At 30.8% G+C, this 22,801-nt stretch overlaps 1 protein-coding gene across 1 annotated transcript in view; it reads left to right on the top strand.

Annotated features, from left to right (window-relative positions):
- The window catches only part of LOC129959165 (kelch-like protein 2), a 69,155-nt gene that overhangs the window by 2,419 nt on the left and 43,935 nt on the right, over positions 1–22,801 (top strand). Inside the window, exons 2-4 of the mRNA XM_056071991.1 lie at positions 1,172–1,459; positions 11,201–11,353; positions 17,150–17,355. Of these exons, the coding sequence (XP_055927966.1) occupies positions 1,172–1,459; positions 11,201–11,353; positions 17,150–17,355 (647 nt within the window). The remainder of the gene's footprint in view (positions 1–1,171; positions 1,460–11,200; positions 11,354–17,149; positions 17,356–22,801) is intronic.

Below are 22,801 nucleotides of genomic sequence, written 5' to 3' on the forward strand. Positions count from 1 at the left end.
CTGATTTCTGCCTTTTAACGGTGACATATATAAGGAATTGCAGTCACAAAGAGAACAGCGTGATACTTGAAATAGTTAACCAAGACTTTCAAGTTTTTTGTGGTCCTAAAATGTCATGGAATTCGAATCCATTAGGAATATTCCTATTCACAATAATTAGAACACGTATAATGTTATTAAAATAGGCCCATTTTATTGCCGTTCGTAATTTGTTATTTAAAAACACTGCTTTAAGAAAATCATGAGAAACAAAGTTCAAGAAAGAAATTTTATTGAAACTCAGCCAATATTCCTGGTGAAACAATTGATTTCCGCAGAAGAACCGAAATTAAATAAAATGTATTAGGTGCATAGTAAATTGATGTTGAAAAATATAAAATCAACTTTCAAGCACTTTTTGTGTGTTCTTAATTTTTTTAATTTTTTTAAAATTTTTGAAATACATATCGATACAATAATTATCTCTATAATAATGTAGAAGGTATAAATACCATTTCTTGAATTACCAGTTAAGATAAGTTTCCAATTGTGTATGCGCAAATGGAAACTATTGCTTAAAAATTTCAAATATGGAGTGAATACAAATGGTGGACCCGATTTAAAAAATCATATTTTCGAAACTACGGTGTATATTACAATAAGTAATACATATCAAAGAAAAATATACCGAGTTTGTTTTTTTCAGTTACAAATGTCCGATGTGCGACCCTCTTGTTATACAGCATACGTCCAATCACTAATCCAGTTCGTTCGTAACATTTTGTTTTGTCTGTTATGTTTGGCATAACCCCACAAAAAGAAATCAACCAGAGAAGACATTGTTTATGTACCACCAATTCCGAAAACACTGTCTGAACCTAAAGAATGCATTTGTGCAGCATTCAGAACCATTGACAGAGTGATGTTACAAAATGTTTGGAACGAACTGGATTACGGATTAGACATATTCTGTGTAACAAGAGGGTCACACATCGGTCATTTGTAACTGAAAAAAATACTTGGTATATTTTTCTTTAATTTTATGTATCACTTATTGTAATATATGCAGTAGTTTCGAATATATGATTTTTTAAAATCGGGTCCATCATTTGTACTCACTCTGTATTTACAACTATTTCAAAATATTGCGTATTTGCTTAAAAATTATGACTAGGTTTCATTTTTCTTTCAGAATAAGAAAATTAACAAATCGTTACTAGCTAACAAGCATTACGTTCTACCTCAATCGAAGCATTCCTGCCTGAGTAAGAAGACGGAAAGCAACACAACACAGTCCCCTGCATATCATCATGCCCGACTTGGGCAGTATGCAGCTTGTTTGTGGAAGGAGAAGGTCATGACAGATGTGCTGATTGTTGTCCAGAACCAGGAATTTAAAGCTCATAAAGCAGTCCTCGCTTGCTACTCACCGTATTTTTCGAATGTGTTTGTTAAGCCAGGATTCAGCGATGTCCACTATGTAAGTAGCGTATCGATGACGATTTTTCTAATTACGTAAACGTTTTATTACATTCAAGATATATACCGTCATTTGAGACAAGTGAAATCATACGCCTCCCTTGATTAGAGTTTAAATAGTTTCACAATTTTATAAAAAAATTTTAAAAAGACATAATTAACTTTAATATGTTTTTCAATCTTACTGTAATTTTTACTTTTTTTTATATGTAGCTTAGAGGAAGTATAGTAATCCTTAAAGAATTCGAAAGGGAGATTTTAGCGATGCTTCACGCTTTAGACCTCCTTGAGCTCGAAAAACGCATTTCTGGAAAATGTCTGTCTGTCTGTTTGGGACAACGATAACTCAAAAGCGATTTCAGCTAATCGGTTGAAATCTGATATGCGGTTTTCATTAGATCACATTTGCATATTTATATCAAATTTTAAGTAAAGTCTGTTCTGAGGAAGTTTGTCTGTCCGGCTGTTCGAATATTAGTTAATACGATAAATGCAAAACGAGGAGAGCTAGATAAATAAAATTAGGTACAAACATTTAACATTGCATAACAAACTGCATTTGATGTCGAACGTTGGGAAAGCATTTAGGATTTTAACCGTTCTGTTTTTCGCATCAATGTACGGCATCTTTTCGAACAAATCGATAATGTTCTGCATCTTTGTAAATCTCTTTTTTACCTATCTCAATTTTATAGAAATTCCGAATCGTCTTTCCATGCTAACTCTTTAGTTTTCCACCAGGTGGCACTGTAGGCGGTTTCATTCAATAGTACGTGGCTACTTAACTACACTTAGACATCACCTTCATGAATTTTATTTTTTCAGAAGCCGTTCCGGAATTAAGAGGATGACAAGGGACTTTAGTGGGCATACTGTGGTTTATAGAATTAAAGTTAAAATTTAAAATAACCATAGAAAGAAAACTAAAGGTGAAAATGTTATAAACCTTATGGTACTTTTGCGTTTCCGAGGACCATTGACAATAATTAAATTAATTTCGCCAAATTGTAAAAAAAAAAATATCGCCAACAGTTTGGCGATTTATTTACTGCCTCGGAAGCAGAAAATACCATTATATTCCGAGGGCCATTGGCAACAGTTGAATTATTTTCGCCAAATCACCAACTAAAAAAATTGCCAACAATGACTGGTGATACTTTACTGCCCTAGGAAACGGAAAAGCACCATTATATTTCGAGGGCGACAGTTTAATTATTTTTGCCAAATCGCCAAAAAAAAAAAAAAAAAAATGTGAAAAATCTTTAACAGTTTGGCTATTTTATTTTCGGCCCTCTCAAACGGAAAAATACCAAAATTATTAATCGTTTACAGGCAATCACGGTATTTTACATTTTGCAAAAAAGATGAAAAATAATAAATAAAATAAAATAAATAAAAACAAACCGTCAATTGGTAACGGCTCTGTTTGCGATATTGCTAAAAGAAAGAAAACGTAAAGATATTGATTATAAACATTTTTACTCTTTTCTAAATGAAACTCCTTGTGAGTTCCGAAAAAATCACAATAATTTATAAATGGTTTAAGGCAGTAAAAATGCATATTAGAATTATATAAATGCGCTTTTAAGGAAAATAAACATTTTTTACTTAAGTAAGGAAATGAGGTCTAAAAGATCACGAAATTCAAGTACTAAAAAAAAATGCCTTAATGAATATGTTATTATCAGATTTCGCCTTTGCATTCTGTGATATATAGGTATGGGTACAAAAAGAGTAAAAAATTTACAAAGTGTTATAACAATGGAATATTTTTTTTTGCAACATGTATTTTTTTCTCCGAATATATATTATATCTAATATTAGTCGTCTTTGTGGACCAGCACTTCCCTGGGGATATTGGGTTTGTTAAATTTTAGTTAAATAGTTTATATATATTTTCATGATTCACCCAATATGCCAATCATTAAAATAGTGATTTTTCAATTGCGCTTTATTTGATCTATTCATTGAATGCATGAACCTTTATAATGGATACATGTCTTATGACGTCATATATGAAATTCAACAAATATGTTAAAATTTAGCTATTCATATCCAGCATTCAGGAAATATCCAGATAATATATAAAAATTAAATCTATCTAAATTTAGAAAATAAATATAAAGATAATCTAATCGCCTCGGGCAACCAGCTGGTTCTCCAGAAATATTGATTGTAAATGATTTCAGATAAATCGTTCATAATAGAGTTCATGTCTCCTGAAATTATCTGATATTAAAGCTGTATTATTTCTATTGTCTTTGTTAAGTCCTGTTTATTATACATAATCGTTTCTGATAGATACGTTTCTATAACATGGTATCGCTAATTAAAAACAAAAACGTCTGGTTCATCAGTATTCTAAATTGTGAGATGATCTAGCTTCAGTTTCTTCATTTGTATTGCAAAGGGCATATATAAATAAAAACAACTCTTCTTCCTTAGTTTTAAACAATGGAGGAAATCATGAGATTAGACAATGGAAATGCTTTGAATTTCGGTACAATAATGTAATCTATATTTTGAAATTAAGTAAAAAATTTAAAAAAAAAAACAATTGTCAAATTCAATATAATTTTGCACCATTATTAAATTACTATAATTAAAAAAAACAAAAATGATAAATGAGAGCAATTCTTTGAAATATTATACAGGGTTAAGGTTTTGGCTACCCTGTAAGAACTCCGATTTCATAGAAAATTTACACTGCATGAGAACGTATTATGAGCTAAACTCAACTATTGGGGTAAAGCTGAAGGACATTATAACACAAAAAATATAGTTATGAGAAACTCCCCATTCCGTCCGGTAAAGTTCAACAGGCTCAGTAACGGATACCGAAGATTTATTCTGCCTGAAACCGCGAATCCACAGTAGCAAAATATAGACAAAGCATACACAAGATCAGCATTTGCTCTAAGCAACAGCACAAAAAAAACGAATAGTTATTAAACAACAAATCCCAGCATTAAATGCTCAAATATCTCGCAGGAGATCAGCATTCCATAAAGGGACTTCGCTCAATTGCTCGTTTGAGCTCAACTCAACCACCAGTGACTATTTTTTCTCCTCTGTTCCGCAATGCCTTTTATAGCTTCCATAGCTGTACATCGAATGATCTAGAACATATCAGAAATTTGAGCCCTAATTGAATTCGAATACTATTGAGCCTTCAATTTTGTAGCCAAATTCGCTAAATCTCCCAAATTGCCGCCGAGTTCATTGACAAGGCACTCGCTTAGTCATTGACATGGCATATATCCAACATAGTTGGAGCTATCAGTAAAATTCCTGTCATTTTTTTCATCATAAATATGCCACTCATTAAACACTCTTTATAAAAAATGCATTATTTTTCTATTACGCTCAACTTGGAAGGTGATATTTGAAAGGACTGTCATTCAAGAAAAGGGGCTAAATTTTATCAACTCTATTTTGAATTTGTTTCAAATGATTGAATTTGGCTTTTAGGTACTCTTTGCTTTTCTTGATTAAATTAGTATAGATATTTTTTGAAGCTAAGACACTTGCTTTCTCCCCCAAATGTCATTTTCTAGTAGATAATCTAATAGATAACATTTCCTTCCTTGTGTTCCAATATTTTCCAAAATTTAGAGAATGTTATTGAATTTTCATTCTCAGAATATCGTCCAACCTTCTGATCCTACCTGTTATACAAAACTTTATGTGCAAATAACTTCTAGAAAAATTCGCATTGAATCGATTCTGAATTATTCGATTATGAAGATTGAGAAAATCTATAAAAAAGTAAATGAACTGGAGGTGAAATTTTATTATTCTGGGGGGAAAATCAATTTAAATCGACATTTATTGTGTTAAATTCGGTATATTTGTCCAACAGATGAAGAAAACCTATGACTGTTTTCTATAGATTAGTAGTTATAAGTGTTGCATATTTATTCATTTTAAATCAAATTTATCTTATAAGCTTTTTTATGAATAAAAAGCAGTTTTAAAAAAAAACTTTACGAGACAACCAATTATCATGGAAATAAAAAGAATCGAAAGTACAAGATTAAGCCAAGAATTATACATAGAAATGAATAAAGGTTTAGATAGTGACACGGAGATGACGAAGAGATTCATAATATCCGAAAAAACAAAGCATATTGTTACAAAATTTTTCTTCTACCACAATTACCGCTAATCAATTGTAATAGCGCAGCACATTTAATTGCTATAGTTCAGCAGTTTGTTTGCTGTCTCATCCTCTAATTTCTCTTATTTGTCGGCGACTCCGACTCCTCTCACACACACACAACTTCTTCTGACGATACACACGACTTCCTCTTCAGCTTGATGGTTGGGTTGACGGGGCGCCTAGCCCCGGCAGGGGCTTATCCCCGGTAAGGAGAGACTTCACAGTGCTTTGCTGTCTATACTTTGCCGTGGCCGTCTTCGACGAAATTTGGAGATGACGATTGTCAGGACTCATTGTGATTGTCTGATATTAGGGTGAGGGTCTTCCTCTTCAGATTCAGATTGCCTGTCTTTTATAGTTCCGGGAGGCGGGGCTAGAATCTTCAGACCAATCAGGGCGTACCTGGCTGTATCTCGGGTCTTAGTGGATGGATCGTGAAAACTCTCGAACTTTCCAGTAGTATCCATTTAGTCGCCAAACTCGCCAAATTCGTCGCCAAATGGTCGCCAAGCTCACAGGTCATTGACGCACAGGACAGATCTTACAAAGGGTCTTTCTTACGGTGATACTTCTTACGTGATGGGAAGCGAATTACAATTTTCTAACAACATAATGCGAAAACCTGTGTATTCAGAATCCAGTCGTAAATTATGCTATATAAGTGCACTGATAAAATTCCATATAAAAACACGTCACTTTTCCCCATTAACAACATTTTATGCATGTAATTTTAAATTTTAAATTCTGTTATTCTTACCATACATTTATACAAATAAAAAATAAATATCAATTCTAAAATAAAGATGTGTGTATGCATTTCAGATTAATCTACACTAATAATAAAGATGTTTGTATGCTTTTGTGCGTGTATGTGATTTTGTCACTCTACAAGCCAGAGAGCTTGACTTAACACATGTATGTGATTTTTTTTGGGAGGAGGTATATGTACCAAGGAAATTTGCAGACAATATTTCTTTAAAATTTGGCGATTTTTTGCGTATTGCGTGATAACTTCCAAAATTACTATTGCAGATTTCTGTAACCCATAGAATTCATTATAGATAAAAGGAATTAAGAAATTTGCTAGTATTTATATACTATTTATTATGTATGAAACATATCCCAATCTTGCGGGAAAAAGATTGTGTTTATCTTTAGGAGTTCTATCACATAAAAAATTTTTTCCTTACTTTCGTCATGTCTGAAATACTGGCGATTTTTTTTCTTTTGACCCAGAAATGCAAATATTTTCTTTGGAGTACACTTAGGAATACGGTAGTAAAGAAGTGAAACTCTTTCTACGTGCATAAACAAGAAAAAACTTGTTTGTGCTATGAAAATTACATTTAATTCAACTGAATGTACTAGTGATCGACCTATCCTGTCATATAATATTTTCGATTAAAAAGAGACTAAAATTGTAATTCAAACCTCTTTTTTCATTTCAAAAACGCCTTATTTAGCTAGAACATTTATTACTTAGTTAGAATTTGTTGTTGTTTTGCATTTAAATTGATGAAAATCTTGAAACTAAACACAATAGGTAGCTTAAAAAATTTCTAAGAATCAAAATGAAAATTTAATGATAGTAATGCTTTCAGTCTTGAGTCAACATCAAGAATAAATGTAAATATTTGCTTTTTAACACTTAATAATTTATACTCCCTATAACGTATAAAAATGTATTAAATGCATTTTGCAGCAGATTTTTCATTAAAAAATACATGTAACGGTAAGAATTCTAATGATCAAATTTGAAAAGGTTGCGATAGCAAATTTTATCTTTAGTTAATTAAAAAAAATTCTTAATTTTCTATGGATAAAACCCTATTTAATATTCTATGTATGCAAAAAAAAAAAAAATAACAAGAAATGCAAGCAAACTAACAATGAAGTAGACAAGAAATAAAATTCATATTCAACAGTTTTGAAAGCATATTATCTCCACCTGCATACATGCTAAAACGGTCTTAAAATAAGCTCATAAAATTTTAAAATATCGGTTAGAAATTCTGAATAAGTTTGAGTCAAAAATTATTTTTAACAGATTCCAGTTATTAAAAATCAATCGATTCATTAAACTTATTAACTGCCCAAGAAATTTGGAAACACATTTCATAAAATAAATATAATGAACAAGCATAAGAGAATATATTAAAATTTAGAAAAATTTTATATCCTTATCTTTGTTTGATACAAATGACATTTTGCTATCCGGATATTAGTACAAATATATTTACTATTAATTTTAATTGTAATTTCATGATTTGCTCCTAGTTTAACTTAGATTTTTATTTCAAATTATGGTCCTGTTCCATTTGCTCTTCATTATATAGGGTGGTCATTAATTATCGTCGGGGTTTCCGTACCTCATAACTTTCGAATAAAAAATATTACGCAAAAACCGATTACGTATTCGTAAATTACAACTCAAAGAATTTTATTAATGATATTAAAGTGTAAAACTTGCACAATTTGCACTTTGTAGACATTCAGCTGAAGGCGATTATGTATTCGTAAATTCGCTGAACAAATTTTGACTTTTGATAATCGTGCAGGTTCTCCAAGCCCCATATTCTACAGTTATGTTTATTCACTTTTTCTGACACATGAAAAGTGGATTCGTGACTGAAGAATCATTTCCGAAGGTAATTTTCATCCTGCTCAATTCGAGTACCTACGAATTATGATTCTCTCTATTCTGATTCTGATACTCCCAGTTTTTTTCAGAGCAAATTATATAAGAAATAGTTTTCTTTTCAGATAATTAACTTTGAATTTCAATGCACATAAGTGCTGAATTAAATAGCTAAGAATAAAAGCAATTTAAAGATAAAAAAATAATATTTGCTTTGAGATATGCTTTAAAAATAATTTAAAGCATATCGCATTAAAAGAGTTCGTTAGCAGTGCCAGAGGACAGAGAATTTGTTCATAAAATGTATTTTATGGGTAATTTATAAATTCGAGAGCATTCAGATCTGTTTAGAATATTTCAATTTCATCAAATAACTTTTATTGTTTTGAATAAGTATAACATTTCATAAAATACAATGTTTATATTAAAAAGTTGATTTAGTACTAGTTTCCGAGTTCTTTGTTTACTTATACCGAATATTTCATGAAGTTACATTTTCCCCAATCAACATTCAATATTGTCTTGTTTACTATAACACTATTATCAGAAAGTATTTGGCAGAAATGTACAAACAATTCATAGAGTAAGTATCATTTGCTTATTAGGAACTCTTTCATGATATTAACGTACTCCAACTCATCCATTTCCATTTGTTGCACAGGAATGAATAGTTTGTCGATCATCCCATATGATATATAAAGCTTCATAATGTATCCATAGCTTTGTCCTGCAAGGAATTATGGAGGAGGCCAATTTCAAAGCTATACAGATGATATTTATAGCAAACATAATCATTTAGTTCATAAATAGGCTTTCTGATCTATACATTCCCCGGTAAGGAAGCTTTGTTTGAACTAAGAAAAGCAGCTATTCATTTCTGTAATTCAGGTTTCGGAAGCCACATACTGAGATGCAAGAGAAAACATCAAAATTATTGTGATTGTTATACATATATGATAATTTAATTTAGTTATATTAACGTAGTTTTAAAGCAACACTAGAGCTATTTTGGGATGGACCCCGCTATTTTGAACTGCGGTCAGATGACGAGGACGACATCTGAGCTGCCTCCCATTCCAAATTTCGACACTTCACTAGCGGATAGTGTGGAGGACATATTTAGTCTACAGTAGACCTGCTTACACGACGGTTCCATGTTGGAATTGGGTCTGAAGCCTAGATCTTACCACCAGGCCGCCGCGGCCTGATTATTACACATGGATTCTTCAGTTGACCTTACTTATTCCGTCTCTAACTTGTAAATGACTGGTGGAAAATCAATTGAAAACAGAAACATAAGCCATTAGATTCTCAGATTTTTTAATACCTTATTTATTCCGTCTCTAAGTTGTAAATGACATGTGGAAAATCAATTGAAAACAGAGACATAATTCATTAGATTGTCAGATTTTTCTTTCTTTTGTAATAAACACCTTTAACAATTCGAATTAAATTGTATCCGGTTGCAGTGAGAAAATAAAATAAAAATATATTAATAAAATTTCCATACCATTAATGCTCCATACTTTTACAAACATCCCTATTCATCGATTATAAAAATAATTCCATCGATAAAAATAGAAGACTCATAGATGATATAGTCTAGAATGTCTATATATTGCAGCTATTTCGATAAAAAAATATTTTATTACTACCAAAATGTGATTTTTAAGAATAGTCTAGCTAATATGTTATTAATTACATGATTATTTTTTCAGTAAGTAGTTAATGTTTTAAATAGTTTTGTAAAAAATCCAATTTTGATCCAATTCATGCTGTATCACAAACGTTTTTTAATCATTTCCTAACTATTAATTTTTGAAAATATAAAGGAACCAGGTAATATCTAATACTAATAAAGTAGAAAGAGTATGCTTGCGTTAGCTTTCTAAAAGATAGATCATTTGACCTTGGATTTATCAAATTCTGTACAAATATACGTTTCAGTGCATCTTGGAGGAGGTATTTTTTTTTCAAAATTTTTTTTGCAATATTATACGATATTATTACTACATAAATCTGCACTGTTTTAAATTTCACAACTGCTGCTTATATTCATAATGATTTTAAAAACCTTTATAATAGTCTAGGAGATAAACTTTTTACGAAAATTACTAAGCAGACATTGAAACTGTAGTTCAGTGTTAAGTGTATATTTCAATATTTTTATGGCTCGCTTCTTCTCTCTCTTTGATCAATCTGTGTCAAAAGTGGATTTATTTAAAATTAAGCCCATTTTATTCTGATTTAAGTTACTTCAGTTGATTATTTAAGTTACTTGTTTTGTATATCTTCATGAAAATTGTTCCAGGTTCAATATATTTTTACATTAAAAACCTGCGATAAATAGTTGTGTTTTCGGGAGTAATGGCTGTATTTTATTTGAATTAAATGCCTTAGACATGACTATATGTAGATGATTTTGTCAAACTTTTAGTAACTAATTGTCAAAGGTATTAAAGATGTACCATTTTAACAGTCTGATATATATTTTTTATTCCGTAGATGAATTCTTCTAAGAGAAATTAATCGCATGACATTCTAGTAATATTAAAAATACAACTGTCTGTTTTATCCATTTTTTTTAATTTCACGATCTCTTAAGTCTTCGTTTTTCATTTGTCTTTTAAGTTATAAACTATTAAACAAGGCTAAGGTGTAAAATCTGTTTATGTGCAATGATATTTTCGAAATTTATCATAGAAAAAGCCAAGATTCAAATTAATTTTTAATTAATTAAAATTCAAATAAAAATTTCAAAAGAATCGTTTCGTGGTGCACATTTTCAATCTATGATGTACATATACATTATATTTCAAAGCTGTATACGCTAGCTGTTGAACGACAAAGCAAACACAACATACAGACACACGCATACATTATTCTTTATTATTTTTAGCGATGGCAGTAAGGAATCAATTAATGGCTATACATTCTTGCAGCTGCAAGTGCCCACAGTCACCGCTAAAGCATTTGGTATCTTACTGGAGTACATGTACACCGGACAGCTGAAGGTGACATGCCAAGACTTGAGTGATGTGTACAGATCCGCCCGAAAACTGGGAATGAAAGGGGCCATGAAAGAATGCATCGAGGTCAGCAGATTTATTTATTTTTGCTGTACTTAAACTGAAAAATACCTTCCAGAAACAATATCTTTTTTATGCATCTAACGACTAGGATTATCTAACAACTTAGTCTTCAGTTCACAGCCATGAAATAACTTCTGGCTATTGGCAGCTTATGTTCCAGAAAGAATTCTGCCATTATTAAATTTTTATTTCTCGTGTTAATTAAATCTATATTGCAATGTCCTAGATGCTCATTCAATGAGACAATGGCCCTCTTCCGTGAAGCCAGAATATCATTTTAAAATTGGCACTCCCTTTTGTTGGGTGTGATTAATTGATTATCTGTGGCGTGTGCTTTGTTCCTTAGAGAGGCTCACCCAGAACAGCATTGCACAATTTTCTCCCCTTTTTGTTAAATTTTATTAATTGGTTACCTGTAGCGCATTCTTTTTTCGTTAAAGAATCTCACCCAGATGGGTTTTATGAACTGAAAAGTTTTCTGAGAACTCTCAAAAAATATCCTCACCTATATTTGCTTAATAGTCTTTATCTACATCGCTTCCTCTATTGTATATAAACCTTTTAAAAACATTGGCTATCAGTAAGGGTTTTAAGATTGGTAGAAACCTGGTACGTTCCAATATTCTGAGATAACTGAACTCAAATAATTATAGCAATGCGAAGGTTAAAATACCGCTGTTCTTATTTTGTAATTTATCGACATAAGTATTGTTATTGCAGAAGGCAAAACCTGAGGAAAGCTTTGTACATGTCACGAGTATAGTTTTTGTTTTGAAAGAAAGATAGTTTTTGCTTTGAAAGAAAGATAAAAATTCAGTAGTTATATAGTATGAATCAGAATATTTTCTACTTTACATACTATCAAATAGAAAGCTAATAAATTACTTAAAACTGACTTAATATTCGAAAATATACATGTTTATTATAACAACTGAAGTTAATATGTGTTTAGATTCAATTTTGTTCTTCTAGTATTAAATTGTCAATCGATAAAAAATTCAAATACCTTTTTGAGTTATATTAGAAAGATAGCATTAATTTACTTTAATACATGTATAAATAAATAAGAGAAATCTGAACAGCTTGAACTCCATCAATAATTCTAGATCATGAAATCTCGTTAAAATTTAAGCTAAATATGAAATGAAATTCTGCGGTAACGGGACATATAGTTTAGCAATTATTGGAATTATAATATTACAAACTGCATTTGTTGTCAAAGCTTTGGAATGGAATGAGGGATAAAGTGGAATTGTAAACAGTTTCTATTAATGCATTCAATCAATGAATAGCTAGAAACCCGATTTCTGTAAACGCTGTGTGATAATTAACCAAGTATAGAATTACCAATAGTAAATGTGTACCCCAAAAACGAAATATTAACTTGTCGCATTCATAAGTCTTGAAAGCTTCTGTTGTCCATCCGAATGATATTATGAATGCCACAGATTATTGAAATTTATAATACACTAATAATACAATCATATTAACGTATTTTTCATACATTAACAGCCCAATTATTGTAACGTACTTTTCATACACTAACAACACAAAAATTTTAACATACTTTTCATCCCGGACTATGTATAAGTGTGGTAAAGCTAATATATAATAAGTATTAAATGAAAATTTTTCTAGAGACTATATTATTTCGAATAATAATAAAAAAATGTGGTTGAGTGTGCTTATTTTATCCTTTACAGGACAAAACTATAGAATGAATAAATTTGGTTCATATGTACACTCATGTCCAAAATTAATGTCACAAAAAGGTTTTTCAAAGTAATTCTAAATGACGACCAGCAAAATTTAAACAAATTATATTTTCTATATTGTGAAGGACCAGCAACACGATATTAACCTTTGTTGTGGAAAAAAATGTTGTTTATCGTTAGTTTTTGAGCAACTACGGAAAGTAGACCGTTTCGAAATCTGGGACTTTTGTCTGAAATTTTGTGAATATTAAATTAAAACAAAAAAATTAACATGTTTCCAGTGAGAATGAGTTCTCATAATCGTTTAGACGATTCATTGAGATGGAGAACCGTCGGCAGGCTTGAAGTTGGGCGATCTCAAGCTGAGGTGGCTCGGTGATTACAAGTGGTAGCGAAAGTGTTATCCAGGTTATAGAATCAATTTCAAACAAGTGGTACTTTAAACAGGAAGGCTGTCCAAGACCGTCACAGAATAAAGACGCCTGCACAGGATCGCTATTTGGCAATAAGTGCACGACGGCATAGGCTGACAACGGCTCCTCAACTTGCTCTTGACCTTGCTGCTGCGTCTGGAATAAGAATTTCCAGACAAACAGTATACAGACGTCTAGCAGAGAGGGCCCTTTATGCCCGGTGACCAGTTGAATGCATCCCTTTGACTGCATTCAACAGAAAAACCCGGTTCTTGTGCGGCCTAACACAGCAGTCTTGGGCACATCAAGAATGGGAGCGTGTTCTTTTCAGTGATGAGTCGAGATTTACCTCACAGAACTACATTTGTCGAATCTTCATCTGGAGAGAACGAGGAGCTCGCTATCATCCCTCCTACGTAAAAGAAATCGACAGATTTGATGGCAGAGAAATCCTTGTCTGGGATGGCATAATGTTGGGCAGTCGTACACCACTGCATGTCTTCGATGCGGGTACTGTCAATGCACATCTCTATAGAGATGAGATCCTTGAAGCCTATGTGAGGTTGTTCCGGGGTTCGTTTGGATGAGACTTCATATTTATGGACGATAATGCGCGTCCACACAGAGCCCAGATCGTTGATGTTTTTCCTTAGGAAGACGATTTCGATGTATGGACTGGTCCTCGAGGTCTCTGGATCATAATCCTATTGAACATGTTTGGGATGGTCTCGGAAGAGCCATTGCACAGCGTAACCCCCCTCCTAATACCCTCCAAAAGTTAAAAACCGCGCTTTTGGAAGAATGGGCTTTGTTGCCCCAAGCATTTATTGACACCCTCATAAACAGTATGAAAGCTCGTTGTGAAACCTGTATAGCAGTGCACAGTGGTCACACTCCATATTAGACAAGCTTTTCCCCAGATAAATGCTTTTTCTCTGATTCATAATGTAACACTTTTTGATATACCCTGTTTCTCAATTCCCAATTAAAATCGTTTCCATGTTGTTATGTGTCTATGTTCTTTCTTCCATTGTAGTGTACCTCTGTGCCAAATTTCGTGGCAACACAGTAAATAGTTTTCTATTTTTCTCAGATTTTATGTTTGTGACCTTAATTTTGGACATGAGTGTACTTTGAAAGTTGGACACATTCATATCTAAACAATTATTTTTAAATTGTGTTTAAAAGTTTATGTAAGGAAACATGGGATGAAATTTCGAGTTTTCTGTGGTATAACTTTCGAAAATATTAGAACACAAAAATGAAAAATAATTTTAAAAAATAGTTAATTGTCAACTTAGCTGTCGTAACTTTTTAAATCTAATTTTAATATTTATGTTTTATTACTACTTTCATAGTGATAATCTTCATCTTTCCTCGAAATATTTCATTTTTGATATTTTGTCCATTATTAATAATTAAGTCATGATGATTCGGCTTAAGTATATATACATACATATGTAATAATATCTATTAATTTAATTTAAATCTTAATTAATTTCCTAATTCTCATCATAATTTATCCAATATTAGCTTCATTCTAAAAAAAAATGTTCCTGATCTATTTCACTTTTTCTATGTAATTAATTCAACAAGCGTTCTATAAAGTTGCTGAATTCAGAAAAGTCTCACACTTTGAGCGAAGGGGTGAAAATCCTTAATGTTTGCCACATTCTTTTAAAGATATCTAAATTTCTCTTTCCTAAGACTACATGTTTAGATATTCCTATCAAAATCTCATAGTAAAACCACTGAACGAAAAATTTCGATCTTTTTTATTCTTCTGCACTTATATCGCGATGTAAATGGACGTCATCTTATCATCGCTTCTTCCTTGTTTATAATATGCCTCCTGGTTTGAAATAAATGTAAGTTTAAATTAGAAATTTCTTTTTTTTTATTCAGTCAATGCTTACTGCCTGGCATGTCCTACTTTTAAAAAAACTGTAGCAGCTACTGTTAAGAACTATCTTCAGAAATAAAATATTATGTAGAAATATTTTTTCTGTAATATAACAGAAAGTATAAAAATTATACTACCCCACTTTTAGCTTGACATTTTGCTTTCTTATTCTTGGTTACCCTAGTCTTTTAAATTAAATCAGATAATTTTTATTAAAGTGTAAGTTTGTGATAACATTTTTAAAAATACCACAGTAGGGAAGGTAAAGTGCATGCTTTTTAACAATTTAAGTTTTCAGAGAGGTTTGTTTTCGAAATGTAAATATAAAAAGCATAGCATTAGTAGCATGGGGAATAAAAAGTGACAACTCTTTGTGAAGAAGTAAAGACAGTTACAGTTAAGCTTAAAAATGACGCAAATGATGGCGTCCCTCTAAGATCCCTCTTCAGCTCATAAATCATTATTGGCTTGCGAGATTTTGAATTTAGGGTTAATAAAAGATGCATTCGATGAAAATGGAAGCTGAAGGGCGCATTAGCTTATTTTTCAGATCTCATTTTGCAAATCGCCATAAGCTTTAAACCCTCGGCACACAAGCGTATTTTCCAAGAAGGCTTTAGTATCTACTTTTCAAAATCATTTCGCCGAAATGAATTTCGAATATTTTCAGGATATATTTGATGGATACTATATAAGAAAATAGGCTCAATAAAATCGCCTGATTTGTGATGGATTCTCGATAGAAGTAATTTAAAATAAACTTCATGATTTGCTGATAAAGAGTATTTTGCGATTTGTTTAAATCAATAAAATTAATTTGTCCTCTTGGTGACCTGTTGATTCATCAGAAGTATTAGAAGAAGCAAAATGAAATTTATTTATGAATTATTCATCATTTACTCAACATACGTTTATGTATCAAATGGTGATAGATATTAATTCTACATTGTTTTAAAGATCTAAATTTCTCCTTCGCTTATTCTAATTTAATGTAAATTTCTAATAGAATAGTTCCATGGCATCATCATGTCCGCTTGATCTGTATTTAAATTGTATACTCTCTTTAGCAATAATGTAATTTCACTTTCTGATTCCCCATGTAGATATATTGAAATGATAAGATAATTTTACCTTAGATTTTAGCATTGGGAAAAGAATCAATATATTAAGTAATTGATGAAAAAATATAAATGATTAGAATTTTATTGCTACAATGAAAATTACTGGAAAAAATAATTCAAAAAGTGTCCTTAAAATTTTATCAAAAAAGTCCTCATAAATCACTGGTGTCGTTAACACAATTATCTTTTTAATTTTAAATCATATATATATATATATATATATATATATATATATATATATATATATTTGGTTGTATTCTTAGAAGTTACTAGGGAAAAATAATAAAATTTTGATTCATTTTTAATTTATTAAGTTTTAATGTTTTAAAGTGTAGATACTCTTTCACTGTTGTAGTTGCATTGTTTTTTACTATTTTTGGACACAACATCGTCTTCCATAAGCATTTCCCAAACGAGCATATTAAAGATCACTGAGTTTTTCTACCTGTTCTTTTCACCCCTTAATGCTTATACCAAGAGTATAAGTCTTAAGGTAGGAAATACCCATGTAGTACTAAGAGTTTTAAAACAAGAAATATAACTAATGATAAGGAGTTTTTTTGTCTAATTTGATACTCAAATAATGAGCCTATCAAACAAGAGCTTCATTGTGAAGGAATACAAATAACATATATTTTCCATTTCAGTTGCTTCACGTAACAACCGAAGACTTCCAAAACATGGTTTACCTGTACGTCACAGCTCGCCAACTGAAACAATGGGAGTGCACTAACCGAGCATTCAGATTGTTGGTCATAAGTTTCGAAAGACTTGTCATGACAAAACAATTTTTGGATCTTGAAGTGGAACAAATTCTGGAGTTATTCAGTTCTGACGAACTTGGCGCCAGAAGGTAAATCATTTGATTTTTTTTTCTATATATTTAAGAAATCAAAAACATACATTACGCAGATATGGTCAATTTAGAGAATGTAGCTTAGTACCAAAAATGTTATTCAAATGTTCATATCTTCCAAAAATTGTTAATATTCAAGAAAAGAATTTAGAATGAAAATCACTGATGATTGGGACAAATATTGTGATCAGGATGAGATAGAATTGTTAATATTTAATAATAAAAAATTCAAAATGAAAATTACTGATGATTGGGGAAAATAATGTGAATCGTATGAGATAGTATCAGAGTTGTTAATATTTAAGCAGAAATAAATTCAAAATACAAATCACTTATGATTGGGAAAAATATTGTGATCAGGATGCTGCAGAATTAGAATTGTTAATATTTAAGAAGAAAAAAATCAAATTGCACATCACTTATGACTGAGAAAAATATTGTGATAAGGATGAGACAGAATCAGAATTGTTAATATTTATGAAAAAATAAACTCAAAATGTAAATCCCTGATAATTTAGGAAAATATTGTGTTAAGGATGAGACAGAATCAGAAATGTTAATATTTAAGAAGAAAGAAAATTCAAAATGCAAATCACTGATGATTGGGGAAAATATTCCAATAAAGATGAGACAAAATCAAAAATGTTCATATTTAAGAAAAAAAATTCAAAATGCAAAAAATGAAAAACTGGAAAAATATTGAGATCAGGATGAGGCAGAATGAGAATTGTTAATATTTAAAAAGAAATAAATTCAAAATGTAAATCACTAATGACTGGGAAAAAGTATTGTGATAAGGATTAGACAATATTGAAAAGACATATGAAAATATTAATTTAACATGTTTATGTATTTTTTTAAAATTTGGTTTTCTGAATTACTTAACATTTGGAAAGGTTTCATTTATTTGATTTCCTATTCAGTATGTACAAAAAAGTTTTAAAAAACATCGATCGACATATTTTTGGATGCATCCGTTTGGATAACTTTCGTGTGGCAGCACTAATAAAACTACAGATAATCATAAAAAGAAATGATCCAAAAATATACTTATTTTTGAAAATGCAATTTTTTAAAATTAGGAGATATTTTAAAACTGATTATTTCATAAACAACTAGTTTTTAGAAATTCACATATCTTATTATTATCTTAAATTGTGCTAAGAAGTGCTTTTTTGTAAGTGCTTTTATTTTTGCATATTTTGGATCACTTTCTTGCTGGATTAATTTTCGTGTACTTTGATAGAAGAGTTTCTTTTGTTAATTTTGTAACTCTAATGGGTACACTATTATATTTCGAATTTTTTTCCACCTGGCTTGTATCAGTTTATTTACTCTTAAGCTAAGTTGATACAGTTTGGGAAATTAAAAAGATAAGCCTTAAGAATTAATTAAGAAAACATTTGATAATTATAAGCGCTGAAATAGTAATTTAGCTATGAAATATCTGTCCTACTTCTCTTAGAGAAATTGATGTGATGAATTAAATAATTTATACAGATTTATAATGTTTCTGAATTCTTTTGATCTCAGATTAATCGTCATTTCTTAGTTTAAAATTATTTTGCTGATAACTATTTCATTATTTCTAGAAATAATTCCGTATTGTTTTATCAAACAAGTAATCTTAGTTAATATTTTAATAACAACATTAAGTACCTTTTACTTTTACCTCTAACTTCAGTTAATTAATCGATTTTGAAGTAAGACCTAGAAGTCAGAGTAGAATCGTCTGAAGAATTTAATGCTGAGCAAAGTTTACCGAGATATAAATACATTTGCAATAAAAAACCCTTTTTCTACAAGTGCTGTTTCTTTGTGTAATTCTTATTTTCTATCTCCAAAAAGAAATCACAATTCACCTGCGATTTAAAACTGAGATAGATTTCCCCCTTTTCAGCGTCTTTCTAGTATTTGCGTATTATTCAAATAAGTATGAATCCATTTATTTCAGGTTTACTCCAATTTCTTACGCAACATTTACCTTCCTATACTGAAAAATAAGATAAAATATTAAGTTTCTTATAACTGTATAATTTTTTGAAGAAAAATTTTTAAAAATGCAAAACACTTCTTTGCACAAAGAATTGTGAAATATAAAAGACACTTTAGTTGAATAATATGTGTCGTATCTTATTCGTAGTATTTCAAAACTAAAAAAAATATACTACGAATATTTTATCGTTTTATTGCATTTTACTGAAATTGCAAAGCGTTAAAACTCCTTCCTAATAAAACGCAAAATGTAAATGATCAGTTTTGTTACAATTCAAAAATTACCTACTCTTACGGCTTGTAAGAATAAATACGATCGCTGAAAAATATAATGTAAGATGTTCATTTTCCCTACCGAATCATTTTGGATGTTTTATATCTTTATTTAGCATTAACTAACTCACAATTTATAGATTGATTAAACAATAATGAGATCATTTTATTCTTACTGGATACACACCAAACACGTTGCGATAATTTACGTTCGAAATTCGTTGAGCAGAATGTGTTACTTGAAATAAGAATCTAAAAAGTTCGGAGAATAGAATTTATAATACGAATAAAACTAAAAGTGGGAAAGATATTTATTTATTCATCTTCAGAGTACCATTCGCTGAATATAACATATTGTTACAAATCTCTAATGTTGCTTCCCAGCACGGTTAGTTCAATTACTGGAAAGACCGTTTTACGAACAATTCTGTTGGATGCTGATCGGGAGCCGTGTCAGTAATCCCAGAGCTTGGCGACGAAGTTGGTTACAAAATAGATAATATTGCAATCTTTCAGAATGTTGTTCATAGAGCCAATAGGAACCGAGATATGACTGATTGTTCCAGAACCTTCTCTGCCCGTCTCTGGGAAATATGAAAGGCCGACAGTCTAGGCTAAAGGCAGTCGTGCAGTCCGTCGAAAGAGTCCGAAAAGTTTAGAGTCACATAGCGAATCAACGGTGAATCGCAAGCGTTGTGTGGAGCTCAGGCGTTTGGTGAATTGGGCCGTTTGCCAAGTCCTAGTGTTTATTGAAGAAGCAGCATCGAGTCGTGTGTTTAGTAGCCAATCGTGTAGTAATGAGTCTGTAATTGGATACATCGAGATGAGAAGACGGTGGAAAATTGCAGGCATTTCGACAGACCGTAGAATATACGAAGATTCCCTTCTCCTGTTGAATTCTGCCAATTCTGTCTGGCCGCTTTATGTGCTGTGGCTGTTATTACTACGCATTACTACTTGTGGGCTACTAGTTGAAAGTGTTGTTGTAGTATGTTGCTTATGTACTCTCAGTTGTTTACTTGTTGTTTGCATATTCATGTTTAATAATTTTCGTCGTCTTTTGTTACGGATGCCTTTTGATTGCGTTTCTTCATTGACCAGCAAAGCGAAAGAACCCCGAATCCATAACAATATTTTTGGCAAGTTTCGGAAAATTGTTGAAATAAATAAGTGAAATTTGGTTTCGAGTTAGATCAAAGTACAAGTATCGCAGGTAGATGCTCGGTAAGTTTGAAAAAGTAGACCTTTCAAGAACATCTCCCCTTTCCTCTTCCTTGAGAAGAGAGGATAAGTTAAAGTCAGCAGGTGCCAGATCAGGCGCATACGACGAATATACAATTACAATTAGACTCATCATTGGATTAGAAAGAACAAAAATCGTTTTAAATTAAAGTAGAGATCGTTATATGCTTTAATTAGATAATATCGAAATATTTTTTCAAGTATACATTTCCAAAAGTGTTTGAGAAATTCTGCTTTAAGAAAACTTCAAAAACATTAATAATGCTTGATTTTTTTTTCAAACGGAGCTTCCATCCAAAATAGTAATTCCTAAAAGTATTTTCTTTCAAAATACAAAAATAACTAAAAAAAAAACCCTTATAATAAACATACAATATTCAACCACTTTTCATTTATATATTTTTTTTAAAATATTTTAAATACAAAAACAATGAAACATACCCAATTACACAATATTATCGGCATTTACTCATACAAAATTTTCTAAAAAACTGGAAAGTAATTATTTAAAATCAGCCGGTTACCGAAAAACATACGAATATTATTTCCTGTAACAAAGTTTCCAGTTCGTGATTCTCTTAAAGAAAAACAGCTCTAAGCACTTCACTTGAAACTTTTTATTTTATAATACCCGCTCAGATTCTTTTATACTTCATACTTTCTTTTTTACTCTTTGAAATGCATTGCTTTCACTTAAGTTTATATTTGAATTTTTCTGCATGTAGCTGGAAAGATAAGTCCATTGTTATTTTTACGCTTTCGGGGCTAAAATGTGAAAATGAAAATATTTAAACAAATAGTTTGCCCTTTCCAGTTATAATTTAATAGCTACTTTCTAAATAGTTAGACATAATCATAGGCTTGCGATTAAAAAAATGTTCTGAATGGGTTCGAAGAATATTTTGAATGATTTTTTAATCAATAAATGGGGTGATAAAAAATTTCAAGTGCAATGAATTTCCGTATAAAATGACAATAAAAAATACAGAATGTAAAACTATTCGAAAAGAAATAAAATAATAGAAAACCCAAAAAGTTAAATATTATGGTATGGATTTAAATTTTTCAATAGAAAGGCTCACCATTTCTATAGGAGCATTATTTTCTTAACACAAAAACTGAAAAAAAAATAGTATGTACATTTTGTTTTTCAAAAAGAATCAAGAGTTTTTAGTATAGGCATATTTGGTCTACACCTGTTTTGTTATATCCTGTTTTATCTTACACTCATTTCAATGGAAACTATTTAGTAAGTCTATTATGCTAAACTTTTCAGCTTTCTCATAAAATTATGCTAATATTCTTGCTACAATTCTTGTATCTATTTCGATAATGTTTAAGGAACATACAAAAAGTCGTTTTATCCTCAATAAAATAAAGTAAAAATGAATCAAATGGCTGATTGCCGGGATATTGAAATTATAATTATGTACTTAAACCAACGAGTAGGTACAAAATTGCTCTGTTTATGAGTGGGATAGTAAATAATAAAAAAAACAAATAGAAAACATAGAAAGAAAGGCATCAAAGTAATTTTTAATCTTAGCATATTGAATATACAAGATGATCAAAAATAAAACACACCTATTTTGAGCTCTTTATGCAGTGAACTACTCGGTGTAAAGGCTCCGAAATTCTTGAACATAATATTTAAGGCATGGGGAAACGGATTAAGCAAAAAAGAACTAGTTCCAGACACAACGACAGATGGCGCTGCACAATAAAAAAATAGGCTGAAACATTTTACTCGAACGTGTCAAACATTCAATCACAAGGACCTTACCGATGCTTACAGATTGTTCAACTGAGGATACTAATTGCTCGATTGAGATGCTTTCACATGCAAAGTGACTTTCAAATCTATCAAGGTTATCAGATGTCCTTGATGAAGAAGATTTTTTAAGTACCCCCAAGGGCAAAAATTACAGGGATT

This window comes from Argiope bruennichi, chromosome 2 (genome assembly GCF_947563725.1).
Source record: "Argiope bruennichi chromosome 2, qqArgBrue1.1, whole genome shotgun sequence".
NCBI classification, from domain to species: domain Eukaryota; kingdom Metazoa; phylum Arthropoda; class Arachnida; order Araneae; family Araneidae; genus Argiope; species Argiope bruennichi.